Here is a 13,771-nt window from a genome sequence, read left to right as displayed (position 1 = left end):
TGAGATTTATCTGCTTACTAAAAATCTTCAGGTTTGTCACAGACAAGTGGATATTTTTTTTGAGGACATTCTAAAGACAAAATAAATAATTAATCAATGAAAACAAATGTCATAAACTATTACGTTTGATGACATTCAACAATTTAGTTGTTTACATGCTGTTGGTAAAACAATACATTGTCTGCTTGTTTTAACAGTGTGAAATGAAACAGTATGGCATTGTTTTATTATTATCGTTTGCAAAAATGCAAACAAACAAGAGAAATATAATAAATGTAAATAAATATAACAAAATGTTACAACAATATAATAAATATATAAAAATGTCGTAGCAGCATTAGAGACTGAATCCTTTTGCTTTTTATGCACCATTAATATAATAAATAATAATTGCAGTTTTTCTCTGGACCATTTTGTCCCTGTCCCTCAGAGCTAATGTCTAGATTAGTATGAACTGACCTGTGTTTGGTCAGAGAACTCCACCTCTGAAACCTGGAGATTGCAGCTCACTCTGTAATACCTGGAGACCGCCGAGGGCTCCAGGATTACTCATTCTCAGTGTGATGGATCACTGCGCAGAGCCTGAAAACACTTAGAGTTTCTTTATCCTTAGAGAGGCAGGATGCGGTGTTGCACTGATCTGGGAGCACAAGCGTTTGAATGTAATCATAGACTCCTACAGTATGTTCCAGTAAAATACAATGTACACAATATTTTAAGGCTACAACTATACATACATTTTAATTCTTGTACCTGTTATAAAAAAGACACTGGAAAAAAGATTTTTGATTTCACTAAAATATAATTTCTTTAATTTCTTCTTACTCCCGCAAGAACGACATCCAAATCTACACCACACTGCATCTAGCAGTAGCAGAAATAGGTTTTAAGTTTCCCCTGATGGGTTTAACTTATCCACAAAAATCTCGCTGATAGACAAGTAAAAGCTGGAAGCGTCACAGCGTTGCAGAGACTTTGATGAGATTTGCGTCCCAGCGGGAAGAACTTCAGGTTAACACACAGAGCAATACAAAGTCTCCCACTCCATCAGCAGTAATGATGCGCTGCAGTTTCACAGCTTTTCCTATGAATCCCAATTACCTGACAGCACAAGCACTGTGTGAAATACGTGTAAATGTCAAAACACTATAAACTCAATGGACTCTGATATTTAATTGGGTCAAAAAGGGAAGCACAGACATTTTAGAAAGACCGTCTGTGTTCATCCTCTTGAGCTCATGATAGTGTTTGCTCTGGGTTTCCATAGCTGCTTCTGCCAAAAAAAAAAGTAAATAATAGGCTATTAGAGTTAACTTGAGTCTCGTCCATGTTGTACGTGGGTGAGAGCCTGTAGGCAGAGAATCACACTGAGTCATAACGATGCCACCGGCGGATGCATCAACCGACTATGACTTGTGCGTGTACAGTAAGCGCAGGTGGGTTATCGCTGGGAGAAGCCGAGGATCACGCAGCTCCAAACAGGAATATTTATAGCCCAACACACACACAAGCAGCGACACTAGTAAACAGAGGAGCAAACGCACACACCGCCCTTCCCAGCTAATCTGCGCTCTCATCAAGCCACAAAGCCCCAGGGGCCTGGCAAATAAACTATCAGAAAGGTAAATCCCTTTTTAATGTGCCTTTAATGATGGCTTCATGCTCCTGCTGGAGTCTTTCCAGAAGGGCGTGAGTGGGCGTGTGGGCTGGAGACCAGTGGAAAGCAGTGGCAGCAGCACAGTAACACTGTTTCACTGTCTTTGCAGCCAGATAATGACAACGCCGCTGCTTCTGCATGCTGTCGGAGCGTGTGCCCATGAATGAGCAGCGCGTTTATGATGAATGAAGGAGACATAAAAAGCACAGGAACAAAAAAGCACATCTAGCGGCGTATTACATGTCAGGTTTCAAAAGTTAAGTGACACGTGTCACTGAAGGCCATCGCTGGGACCTGTACAGCAGCAGGGCTGCTATGAAGGTAATCCTAACCTATGTGTAAATGGAGGTTTATTAGCAGTCATTAGCAGCCTTTAAATGAGCCAGGCCTGCGAGCCCTCATGGCCAGATACGGTGGAAACAGCTGCACAGGAGGCAAAGAAGGTTAAAAGGCAGCTGTGGAAGTGAGTGACAGACATTTTAGTTCGCTGTATTTATAAATTTAATTGCTTAGTTTTTAATCAGCTACAGCAGCTGCTGTAGTGGTCGAGTGAAACTCCGGCAGCGTTTAGTTTCTCTAATCAAACGGATGAAGGCAAGTTGAAATTGAGAATCAAGATATGAGAAACATAAAAATGAATCAAGCAGCAAATCAGTTACTAAGGAATGGGGGGGTAGAAAAGCTAAAAACACTGATTTAACCATAGACACCAACACAAATCCTGTGATTTAGTCTGTGTTCACTGAAATAATGTCTTCACTGAAATAATGTTTACAGTGCATTAAAATAATTAGCAGGGAATATTTATCAGTGTTATAAACCTATTTTCCTATAAACCTATAAACTTAAGCTCCAGCTGCTTCATCCTGTTTAATCCATGTCGTACCCACTCGGCCGTCGAGCGCTCCTTTGAAGCTGAGACAATTCTAAGTTTAAGCCCTCCTTGACATTACACACATGAGAAATCACTGAGCTCAGACATCAGTAGGACACGCTGGGTTAGAAGACGTTTTCTCTTTATTACTTGCTACAGCTGATCAGGTCCTGTGGCATCCACGTCGGACAAACATCACAAAGAACAATCACTAGACTTTTGATCTGCCTGTAAAAATAGCTGCAAATCCTTTTAACCACGAAAATTCACTGACAGTCAAAATGTTGGTATTCAAAGGCCTGTGAGCACAGAAAAAACAGTCATCTCTCTACTGTATGCATTTATTTGTAACCTATTTTCACTACAGCCAACCTTGAGGCAGCATTTGTTACATTATGACATAAAGAGAACACGACGATAAACAAGACACATTAGAATGTTGAGTAAAGGCACAGATCTGTACATTTAGCCGTGCCGAACTGTACACGTTACACCTGCTGCTAATGGACTAGCAACTGCTTCCAATGCTAAACAAACATCTTAAAGGTCTGGTCTTAAAGTTCCCCACCAGGGTTTCCCATCATGACCAACGCATTGTTGTCCATGTATCACATTATAAGTAACTGATCTCCAGCGACGTGCTCTGCTCCGTGTTTTCCTCCGGCAAGGTTTTAACGCTGCCATTTCTGGCCCCGTTGAGAAGCAAGGGGACCGTCAGCGTGGCCCCGTTGGCCGCATCGCTCCCCCTCGCCTCCTCTGCTTTGTCCTTGGCGTCCGGCGAGGGCAGATCCCTCGCTCCCGGGGCGGCGCCCTTCTCGGAGAACAGCGGCTGCGAGCTCTCCGGCTGGAAGCCGCTGTTGCCGTTCTGGGCGATTCTGTAGATCTGAGTCATTTCGGAGACATCCTCCTCGTCGTCGTCCTCTTCGTCCCGGATCACCCGCCTCAGGCTCTCCCGGGGCATGAGCGCCCTCCGGCCCTCGTCCTGCTGCTGCTGGCGCTCCATGGGGTCGTGGTTCTCCACCCTCCTCGTGGAGCGGCACAGCGCCTTGCGGAAGCCCCTCTTGAAGTTGTCCGACAGGAAGCCGTAGACGATGGGGTTGGCGCAGCTGTTGGCGTAGCCCAGCACCACCACGAAGTAATAAAGGCCCTTGTACTCCGGGGGGAGGGACACCAGCAGGTTGATGATGTTCAGGGCGTAGAAAGGCAGCCAGCAGAAGACAAACACGGCCACCACAATCACCACCATGCGCGTGACCTTCCGCTCTGACTTCCTCCTCTTGGTTGAGGTGGCGTGGACCTTTTTGCCCGAGCTGCGAATCTTGAAGACAATGAGCAGGTAGCAGAGGCAGATGATCAGAAGGGGGCAGAAGAATCCCACGGTGGAGGTGTAGATGATGAAAGCCGCCTGCCAGATGTTGGCCGGCTGAGGCCAGGCGATGTTGCACATGCCTCCCATCTTCTGGATGTTGGCAAAGATCACCACCGGCAGCACCACGAGGAACGACAGGGCCCACACGGTGCCGTTCACCACCTTGGCCACCTGGGGGCGCCGCCACTTGGAGGAGCGAATGGGGTGGACCACGGCGAGGTAGCGGTCGATGCTCATCACCGTGAGGCAGAAGATGCTGGTGAACTGGTTGATGGAGTCGACGGTCATGACCAGGCGGCACATGAAGGAGCCAAAGGGCCACGTCTGCAGGGTGTTCTGCACTGCCAGGAAGGGCAGGCCCAGCATGAAGAGCTCGTCGGCGATGGCTAAGTTCAGGATGTAGATGTTGGTCACCGATTCTATCTTCGAGTAGTGCAGCACTATGTGGATGACTAAGGTGTTCCCGCCCAGACCGATGATACAAACAATGATGTAGATGAGTGGGATGAGGATCCCCGCCACGCTGGGACCCGAAGGGACGTCAGGGACGGTGGAGTTGGTGGAGTTGAACAGCGTCTCGTTCAGGTCGCTGTGGTTGAGCATGAGCAGAAACAGCGGGGGGCCGGGCGTGGGGCTGGCGGAGCTGCTGTTTTCCCACATCTCATCTGTCATCTCCAGTCCAGGAAGCGACATGTCACCCGCGAGCGGCGCGCCTCTTGCTTTGTCCTTCTGCTGTCTCAGCTTGCACCCATCTGTTCTGTTGGGAGAAAAGAAATTCGTCACATTTCTATTTTAAGTTTCTATTTTAAGTCTGTCTAAACTGAAAAATAGGAAGTAAAAAGACATTTGTGCAGGAACTACACGGCACCGATAAGCTTCACCCAGCGAGGATGAGGTGAGAGACGTGACCCTTGAGTAGAGGCTCCATCCCTGCACATCCCCCGTTTATTAGGCCACTGTTGCTAATGACTGGTTTGACTGGTTTACACCGAGATGCGCAGGAAATGGGTTAAGATAAGATAGAAAAACAAAAAGCAGGTGGAATGGAGATGAAGGTGAGACGGTGACTCAGACAGGAAGCGAGTCTAATTAGGATGAAGATGGATGTTTGATAGTGGGCCAATGTGGCCGCGGCAGCTATAAACTGACAGAACGGCCAGTTTAAACACAGGCGGTTCACACCCATGTGTGATAATGAGCCCTGACATTTCATTATGCGATGCCGGCCCAGCACCGAACTGGTGTCTGGGAACAGCTTCCCATCGAGGACACGCACACGCGAGCAGAGCTGAGCTTTTCACCGCACTTGGCTCGTGTTTCACACTGAGTCACCTTCAGCAGGAAGCGTCTTGGGAACATTCTTAAACATATAGAAGATCACATCTGAGGTGGTGTCACACAAGCAGCATGAAAGCATGTGGAGGCTTCACATTTCATTTCACCCTTCGTTACCGACAAAGCTGCACTGAACAGTGTTCAGTCTGCGATCAAAATCAAGGCCTCATGAGAAGCGTGACAGAAAGATATTGGGCTTCTTTTTTTTTTTTAAACGAACTGCCTGATGTTGCTTTTCGGAAAATGGGCCGTAAGAACAGCACAGATGTGCCCCGAGCTTGCTGGTGCAGCTCATCAAACAAATTGAATGAAAGCTTATAGTCACCTCTGCAGCAACAGCTGCAGTCTATAAAAAGCCATTCAATCTCTGCCCTTTGCTTTGAGCTCAACCTAAAAAGACACAGGAGACTTGAAAAAAGTACCTGAAACTCCAAAAAGCAAAAAACGTACAGAGGCGTCGTCTTTATTTCGTTGATTCCACTCACATTCATCATTTTTCAATATCTGGAGTTCCTACAGTGATTATGGATATTTCACGTGGAATGCTCCAATTTTGAGCGCCATGGAAACCGGAGAGCGAGGAAACCCGGGGCCCCGTGTCGTAAATCAAATGAAAACCAAATAAATGGCAGCAAGCGGCCGGAAAGGAGGAAAACAGCAAAGTCCCTGACGCCTCCTCAGTGATAATACAATAAAACAGCATCAGCTCAGATCGAGCCGGCGTTGACCTGCCTTAAATGTCTGTCAACAGGTTATTTGGCTACAATCTCCTACACAGCAGGATGAAAACGTTCTTTGAGAAGCTCCTTTGCATTTCTTAATGGCTCAAATTTAATTTCCCTTCTACTGTTAGTAATTGTGTGAGTCACGCTGCCTCACAGAGCGATGGACACCTCTCCAAAATCTGTCCCTCCTGCCCCCTTACGTCAGGGAACGTTATATCTGGTGAGATCCATGAATGGAGATCAATGTTTTTAATTTAGCTGTTCAGAGTAAATCCGAACTAAAGCTGCGTTGTTCAGTTGAATTTAAGAAGCCGTTTGGGTGAATAGAGCTCTACATCCTCACTCCTACTTTAAACACACAGTTGTCATGCAGTCAAATTGATTGTGAGTCATTTTCCTGCTGTTGGGTTCTACAGCTAAATTAAAACAATGTCCTTCAGTCAAAGCTTTATTGTGGAGAAGCCTTCATATTAGTTTATATTCCCCACAGCTGTGATACCTTTGAAAAATCTGTTTGCCAAGCTCCTCGTCCACGTTGTTTATCTCCAAAGCCCTGAAGGCGTTCTGATCTCTACATTGTATTTGTCATATTTGATTCCCCCCTCATTAATCACCACATTCAGTCGAGACCTTTCGGGCCTTTCAGACTTAAATCCATTCAGTTTGTGAATTGAGGCTGAGCCGCTGCCGGGACACCGGCAGCGGGCATCCTCCCGTCCACGCGCCTCCTCGTCTGCCGTCCTTTTGTTCGGACGACGGGAGGCGAGACAGCCGCATGATCTCACGTGAAACCAGAGCGAGCAGCGGGATCAGTGGCTCGTTGCGATGCTCCGCTCCGCATGCGCAACCGGAGGCTGTCGCTGGGAGAAATAACAGGAGGCACTGGCTGAAATGACAGATGATCTATGTTTGAGTTGAAGGCGGATGTTGTTGACTACTCGACGTCTGGGCTGCGTCAAGGACTCGGTGCTTCTGCTGTAACTGTCTCTGGTGACGCACTTCTTTTTGAATTGATTTATTCACTGATTCACTGCAGGAGGCAACTTATAACGTACCAAATGAGCTTTACAGCGACTGACAGCTTATTTTCATTTCATAGAACCAACCGATGATTAGGTTGAGTTAAACTTAAGGTTTGTCAGTTCCAGATCTGCATCAACATGTGGATCCCATGGACAGTTCTGATCGCTCGAACATAAAACAGCCATGTATGAAACAACATAACTGTGAGCGGCTCAGTGTGAGCAAACAAACGTGCCGCTATCAGTGCTGCTGAAGGTGAAAGCTGCCTTATTGCCTTATCTAAACGTCCCTGTGGAAGTGACAGATGAGCTGCAGAGCGGGTTTTCATACTGGGAACTGATGTAACTTTACTAACTACAAACACCTTCATGGCTTCATATTCACAACCAACCTGCAGTAAATTACTCTTATGAGTAATAAGATCCTGCCAGCTGCCATGAGTATCATACCACTCATCACATGAGTGTGAGTCCCACACATCGGTCGGTGCTAGAGGTCGCTTTGAGTGGCGACGTTGCTCAGTGGACTGAATTAGGTTTGAACGTTCCGACTCTGGAGAATGGATGCTAATATCTGAGCTAGAGCTTAGCTATCACCAGTTCAGGAACAGGCTGGACCTCTGCAGGGGTTCTTTAAAATAGAAAATCCTTTTTGCAACGCTGATTGTTTTAAAGTGGCCCTTTCAAAAATGCGCCTAAATAAATTCAAGTTCACCTTCAACTGGCGCACATCTCCTGACGGTAAACACAGGTGAGGGAATCATTGTTTCTGTCACAGCTCACCGCAGGAGCGGAAATGCCAACATCCTAGCTGTCGAGTGCAGCTGCACCGCTGAGCATCCGTCACAAAGGTCAGAGTCTGCAACAGCTGGAGAGCTTGAAAGGTTCAGAGTATTTCAGGAAGGAGCCTCGTCATCCCGACTGTCATGTAACACACGTTACCACCGTTGGTTCTGAACTGTGTGTGTGCTACGTTTATTCACTGGACTTCTGTGATGCTCTTTGAAAGCTGAGGAATGTTGGATCTGTACATCTGAAGAAGTCGTCTGTCAATTTTTGTACCAAAATAAAGTTAGATCGCCTCCATCGGCCCAAGCTGCTCTTATGCTATGCTAATGAGGTGTGATGCCCACACCTCAGAGTGCGTATGACGTAGGGGAGGTCAGGTCACAGCCTCCTTCTTGTTGTCGTGGTAACGGCCAACCAACGACGACTTCAGACAAAGGAGGACCCTGTGATGGGGTGAGAAAAGGTCCTGGTCTATGTTGACGAGGTGAAGAATAGTACCAGAATGTCTAAAAAGTGGATTTTGTACAATATGGGACCTTTAGTAGAAATGTGAAGTATTTGAGTCCTGTCTTTGCCTCTTTATGAGACTACATTTCAAAAGGAGACACTACAAGCAAAAGCTGGTTCTAATTGAAACTACAAACTAGCACAGCTTCTCAAACTTCAAACCTTCAAACAAAGGGCTAAACTCACACTTGACACAAGTGTGTGTGAGCCCAGCTCACGGTCATGGTTGAGGACACTGGCAGAGTTGTTTGAATAGTATATTTGTGTAGCTTTTCTTTTGTTGTCGCCTCTTGAAAGCAGAGTGAATGTGCAGCAGCTTGCCAAGTGATAACACTGAGTGTGGCCTGGAGAACAGAAAAACACAGCGCTACATTTAGAAACAAATATAAGTACTGGGAAACATACCACGCATTTAAATACCATGTATTTTGGTTGTAATGAGCTAATTTGGGGCCATGAGCACGGAAAATACAGCTCACTTGTTAGCAGCTGTGCCTAATATCACATATCAGCCCACCTCCAACATAATACGAGTCAGAAGATTAATTACAATGCGGAAGGTGCATTAATCTGGAAATAACCATAGCAACACAGTAATACTTCTCACGGCTAAGCTGAAATCCTTTCCTGTTAGTAGCGCTAGCAACAAGCTACTCAGCAAAAATGCCAGAAAAGTTACGAAGCTCCAAAAGCCACTGTGCAAATGGTGGTGTCGATTTTATTATGTGGCGTTCACTGCTCCCCCGAGCTTAGAGTGCTGTAATGACGTCCCCCAGTGTGAGTGGCAGCTACTTGACAGTACAGTACTTCATGACGTCACGTGCTCTGGAAAATAACTAGCGTGATAGCATGTAAACACACGCGTGTTCATGTCAGCAGCAGAACAACAACAACAACAACAACACAACTCGGCACCAGGCCGAGCCCTGAGTGTCTACCGAGGTCAGTATCCCGGGCTCCGCTGTCGTGACATGGTTACACACAGCCTCCATGTTCATCACCTTTTGTGTTTCGTTGGTTCAACACCTCCGTGTGAACACGAGGGGGCATTTAGTTAAACCGTTAGTCCACGTATGACCTTTCACTTTCCAGGCGATGGGGGTCCTGCTGTGGATGTGGCGACCCTAATTGCATACACGTGTATGTGTGTGTGTGTGTGTGTGTGTGGCCTGCGCGCGTGGGCATGCCGCTGAATATCACAGGTGCCCAACAAATCCATTCCGGACATTATTCGGCCGTTGAATAAACCATGAACGCGGCTCTGCATGTTGATCGATGAATCCTTAGCAGCCGCGGCGTTACGTCCCCGGCCCCTCCTCGCTGCGAGGCGCGACGGGGAGCCCGCCGTCCTGAGGGGGCTGTGCCGCCGCAGTCCTGCTGACACTTTGGGAAAGTGAAGTGGGCTTCTCGTCCAGGGCTCAGCGACTAACGCCTGCCGTCTGAGTCGGAGCCTCATTTCAAGCGCTTCACGACTCTTTTATCGGACTCGTCCTGCTCATCGCAGCAAATAGCAACCAATGCATCCGTCACTGTTTCTTCTTGATAACAGGACACGCATCGCTCTCCGCGTCGAGTGAGTGTGACGGCGGTTTAGCGCATCACTCTCATGTGTCTGAGTCTCATTTACGCAAAGGTCACGACAGCAATCTGAGTAGTAACATTTTCATCTTGGCACCGAATTGATTGCCGCCCGATTAATGTAGCGGCTGCAGCGCAAGGTTAAACACCAACAGAGAGAAATTAAATGCGTATCTGCCTGACTGAGAGCCTCCTAATAGATTTTTTCAACCGTGGCTCTTTATTCTCAACAACCTAAAGGCTTTGAATGAGTCGGTTCTGATGTTCGTGGTACTATTCACATTTATCAAGATTTTTCTTAGAACAGCCGATGTTTAATGATGCTCACATTGTCTCCCTTCGGTGCATTTTAGGTTTTAGTGTATAAACCTACATATGACGTGATGATTAATCAGCTGAACTTAGCTTTGCTACAAACCAATTTGGCCTGAAATGCTGTGATTGCACTGATTAAGTTCCCACCTCTGGCTACTGTGACTGTGTGTGATTACAGCTTTACCTTTGTGCTTGCCTCGTTTTGTGACAGGTGATGGAATAATCCTGCCTTGGAACACATGAATACATATAAATTCTCATATTTTTGTGTAATTTGTACAGGAACACAGATTACCTTTGCATCAATATTGGTTTTAAAGCATTATTTAAATTGTTAAGTATAAAGGAAATACAAGTTAAATGTGGTATAATCATGGATTTACAATAAAAAAATAAGAGATTATTGATTAAGACATTTATATAACACTGTGGTGATTATTCTGATTTTATTCATGTCATCTACCTCAATCTGGATGACGCCTCAACAGATGTATTATTATGATCTGTTATCACATATCTAAATTAAAAAGCCTGTCTTCCAGTCTAGGCAGAAAACGCTCTTCCTTCCTTTAGACTGTGATTAGATCGCTGCTGCAGAAGCTTCACAGTAACCTGGTGATGGCGAAGTGACTGCATGTACATGTGGAGGTGGCTAAAGTGAGAGTCGCACTACAGCCCTGTTCTCTGCCAGAGTGCCCTTGAACATTTCACCAAACCTGCACGACCTAAAATAGAAACTGACCTGTTGTTCTGCTTGTTACACATGAGATACAGTCAGAGCAACTGAACACACTGAACAAATGCGTAGCCACCAAATTAACCACAGGTAATCCATCATAGCTGTCACCTTTTACTTTAATATATGCATTATGCATGCCTACACACACACACACACACACACACACACACACACACACACACACACACACACACACACACACACACACACACACACACACACACACACTAAGAGTGAACACAGATTAGGTTACTATGCCAATATTTAGTTATATTTCACTGTGAGGCGCATGTGACTCATGGAAACAGGCACCAACCTTCAAACCTATTAAAGCTTATTTAGATTTGTTTAAGGAACAAAAAACTATTTTAGTTGTATAATATAATAACACAAAACCTAATAAGTATAATACTATGTACAATGAGAACCAAGATGACTGAGAAGAGACCAAAGCATGATGCAGACATATTAATAACAGTTTCCTGATAAATGCTATTCATGAAATTATACATTAGTTTTTTTATATTTTCAATGTGCAGATATTTAAAGTCGATTAAGTCATCCATCTATTAGGTACAGTATAGGTGTTAAGGCTAGAAGCCCTCACCTGCCAGTTCCCTGTCAAAAGTTTAGAGAGGATACAAATGCAGTGAATTAATAACAGTCCCACTATTAAATGAGCGACTCTTTCAACTTACCTTTCCACGCGGACTTTTCTCTCTCACAGCCCGGTCTCGTCCAATGCTTTAGGCTGTGGTGCTGAAACAACGCGAGAGGAGCCGCTTCCCTTCACCTATTCCCCGTCAGGATGCGTTGCATTTTCATCCTCGGCTGTGAAACAGTCTGCTCCCCTGCTCTGTGTGTGTTTTCTCGCTGAGTTTCTCCTCCGTCTGCTCCCGGACCGACTGATACGCTGAGAGTCAGCGACGCTACATTATAACAGTAGCGCAGGTCTCTGGCTTGTAACTAGGTAACAGCTCAGCCTGCCGCACACAGTCAAGTAGGAGGTGTTAAAATCCTATAGCCTGGTGTGTGTGAACTCATTCCCACTGTGTGCACAGTCTCAGTATGTGTGTTTGTGTGTGCGTTTGTGTGTGTGTGTGTGTGTGTGTGTGTGTGTGTGTGTGTGTGTGTGTGTGTGTGTGTGTGTGTGTGTGTGTGAGAGCGAGAGGGAGGGAGAGAGAGACAGAGGGAGGGAGAGAGAGAGAGAATCAACGAAATGGTTGTTTGATAAAAGAACAGTTCTTCTGTAAAGAGCATTAAAACACATTAAAGAACAGTTTATTTACTTTTTTTGTTTGATAGCACTGATAGCAGTTTGATACAACTGACAACTATGCAACCCGCGTTGGCCACAAAGATGTGGTTAATGTGCCATTATCTTTTGGAAAGTTCATGGAACATATTGGGCAATCACATTCAAAGCAGTTGGAGGCATTATGAGACCAGCAGTAAATAGCCGTGGTCTGAGCTTCTATGACTTCATTCTATCTTTAACTGTGATCAGACCCACATCCTCTAAGTCAGGGGGGTTCAACCCAGATCCTGGAGAGCCACAGTCCTGCTGGTTTTCTAACTGTCCCTGATCACCTGACCAGGTGTGTTCAGTCAATCAGCAGCTAACTGACACACCTGAACAAGGTGATCAGCAGAGAGTTGGATGCGATCACCTTAGTTTCATCAGTTTGGACAGATTCTCTGGTGCTGGAGATTAACGACTACTGACAAACTTTGTTTTGTAATGTGTGGCAATAAAACTGGATTACGGGAAGAAACTTTCCATTTATATGTATACGAGAGCATGTTCCTTCCTCTGATTCAGCCCTGGGTGTTCAATATTTGTGCTTCTGATAGATGTGATCTGATCAGATTGTCAGACGTCTCCCTGACTGATGATCTACCTCCAAAGTCTGCAGTCTGCTGTTAAAATGACAACAGGGACTATCAGCCATCTGTTGCTGCAACAGAGTTTATGCAGTATGCATGTGTGTGTGTGTGTGTGTGTGTGTGTGTGTGTGTGTGTGTGTGTGTGTGTGTGTGAGAGAGAGAGAGAGAGACTGTACTAAACTGCTTGTGTTAACTCCTCTGTGTATTATGACTGTGTATTATATGGGGGGGGGGCTATTGGTACCATATGTGGGAGATTATTACATATAACAGCAGTAAGGCTGTCACCTAACACTAGCACCCCCCGTCCCCCATCTCTAACTAAGCGTCACATCTTTAGGTGGGAGATGCTCTTTTTCACCATACTTTGCAGTTCAATAAGGATGAGTCAGACAAGAATGATGAGGCGTGGGCCAACATGGATTCAGGACAGAAAAAGATCCTAATGAGACAATCTGAGACGGGTCTTTGAACTGCCCTACGGTCTTTTGCATCTCCCGTTCATGTTGTTTGCCTTAACAAGGATTTCAAATAATAACAATAATAGTATTTTTGCATTCTGAGCTTTTACAGTGAAGGATCCAAAAACCTGTTCCACGACTGCTGCTTTTACTGAGCAGGAAAAAGAAAAAAATCAATAACCTAAGTGAGACAGTTGAGCGTTTGCGCTCAAAGGTCGACTAAAGTCCCGCCTGCTGAGAAGTGATTCAGTAAGAAACCGCCCACCAGCTTCTAGACAGTGGTCCCTGACCTTTGACCTCTCTGAGCGGGGTGGACACAGAAGAGGAGGCCTGATCAGACATCCGGACCAGCAGCTTGTTTCCTGCAGTCGATTAGGTCTCCAGTGACGACACTTCAGACGTTCTCTGGCCGCTAGAACGAGGCCTGAAAGAAATGTGGAACAGGTTTTCTAATGAAGTTTAATGAACCTGTATCTTCAAAATTAATTTTATTTAATTCAAAGAAATAACTTA

At 45.6% G+C, this 13,771-nt stretch overlaps 1 protein-coding gene across 1 annotated transcript; it reads right to left on the bottom strand.

Annotated features, from left to right (window-relative positions):
- Window positions 1-2,651: 2,651 nt before the first annotated feature.
- Window positions 2,652-11,927, bottom strand: sstr3 (somatostatin receptor 3). The gene is made up of 2 exons (XM_029160025.3): window positions 11,609-11,927; window positions 2,652-4,657 (listed from the first exon to the last, which is right to left on the bottom strand). The coding sequence occupies exon 2, from the start codon at window positions 4,591-4,593 to the stop codon at window positions 3,145-3,147; it is 1,449 nt and encodes a 482-aa protein (XP_029015858.1). The 5' UTR covers window positions 4,594-4,657; window positions 11,609-11,927; the 3' UTR covers window positions 2,652-3,144.
- Window positions 11,928-13,771: the final 1,844 nt, after the last annotated feature.

This window comes from Betta splendens, chromosome 8, assembly GCF_900634795.4.
Source record: "Betta splendens chromosome 8, fBetSpl5.4, whole genome shotgun sequence".
Classification (NCBI taxonomy): Eukaryota; Metazoa; Chordata; class Actinopteri; order Anabantiformes; family Osphronemidae; genus Betta; species Betta splendens.
This window is presented reverse-complemented; position numbering and strand designations above follow the sequence as displayed.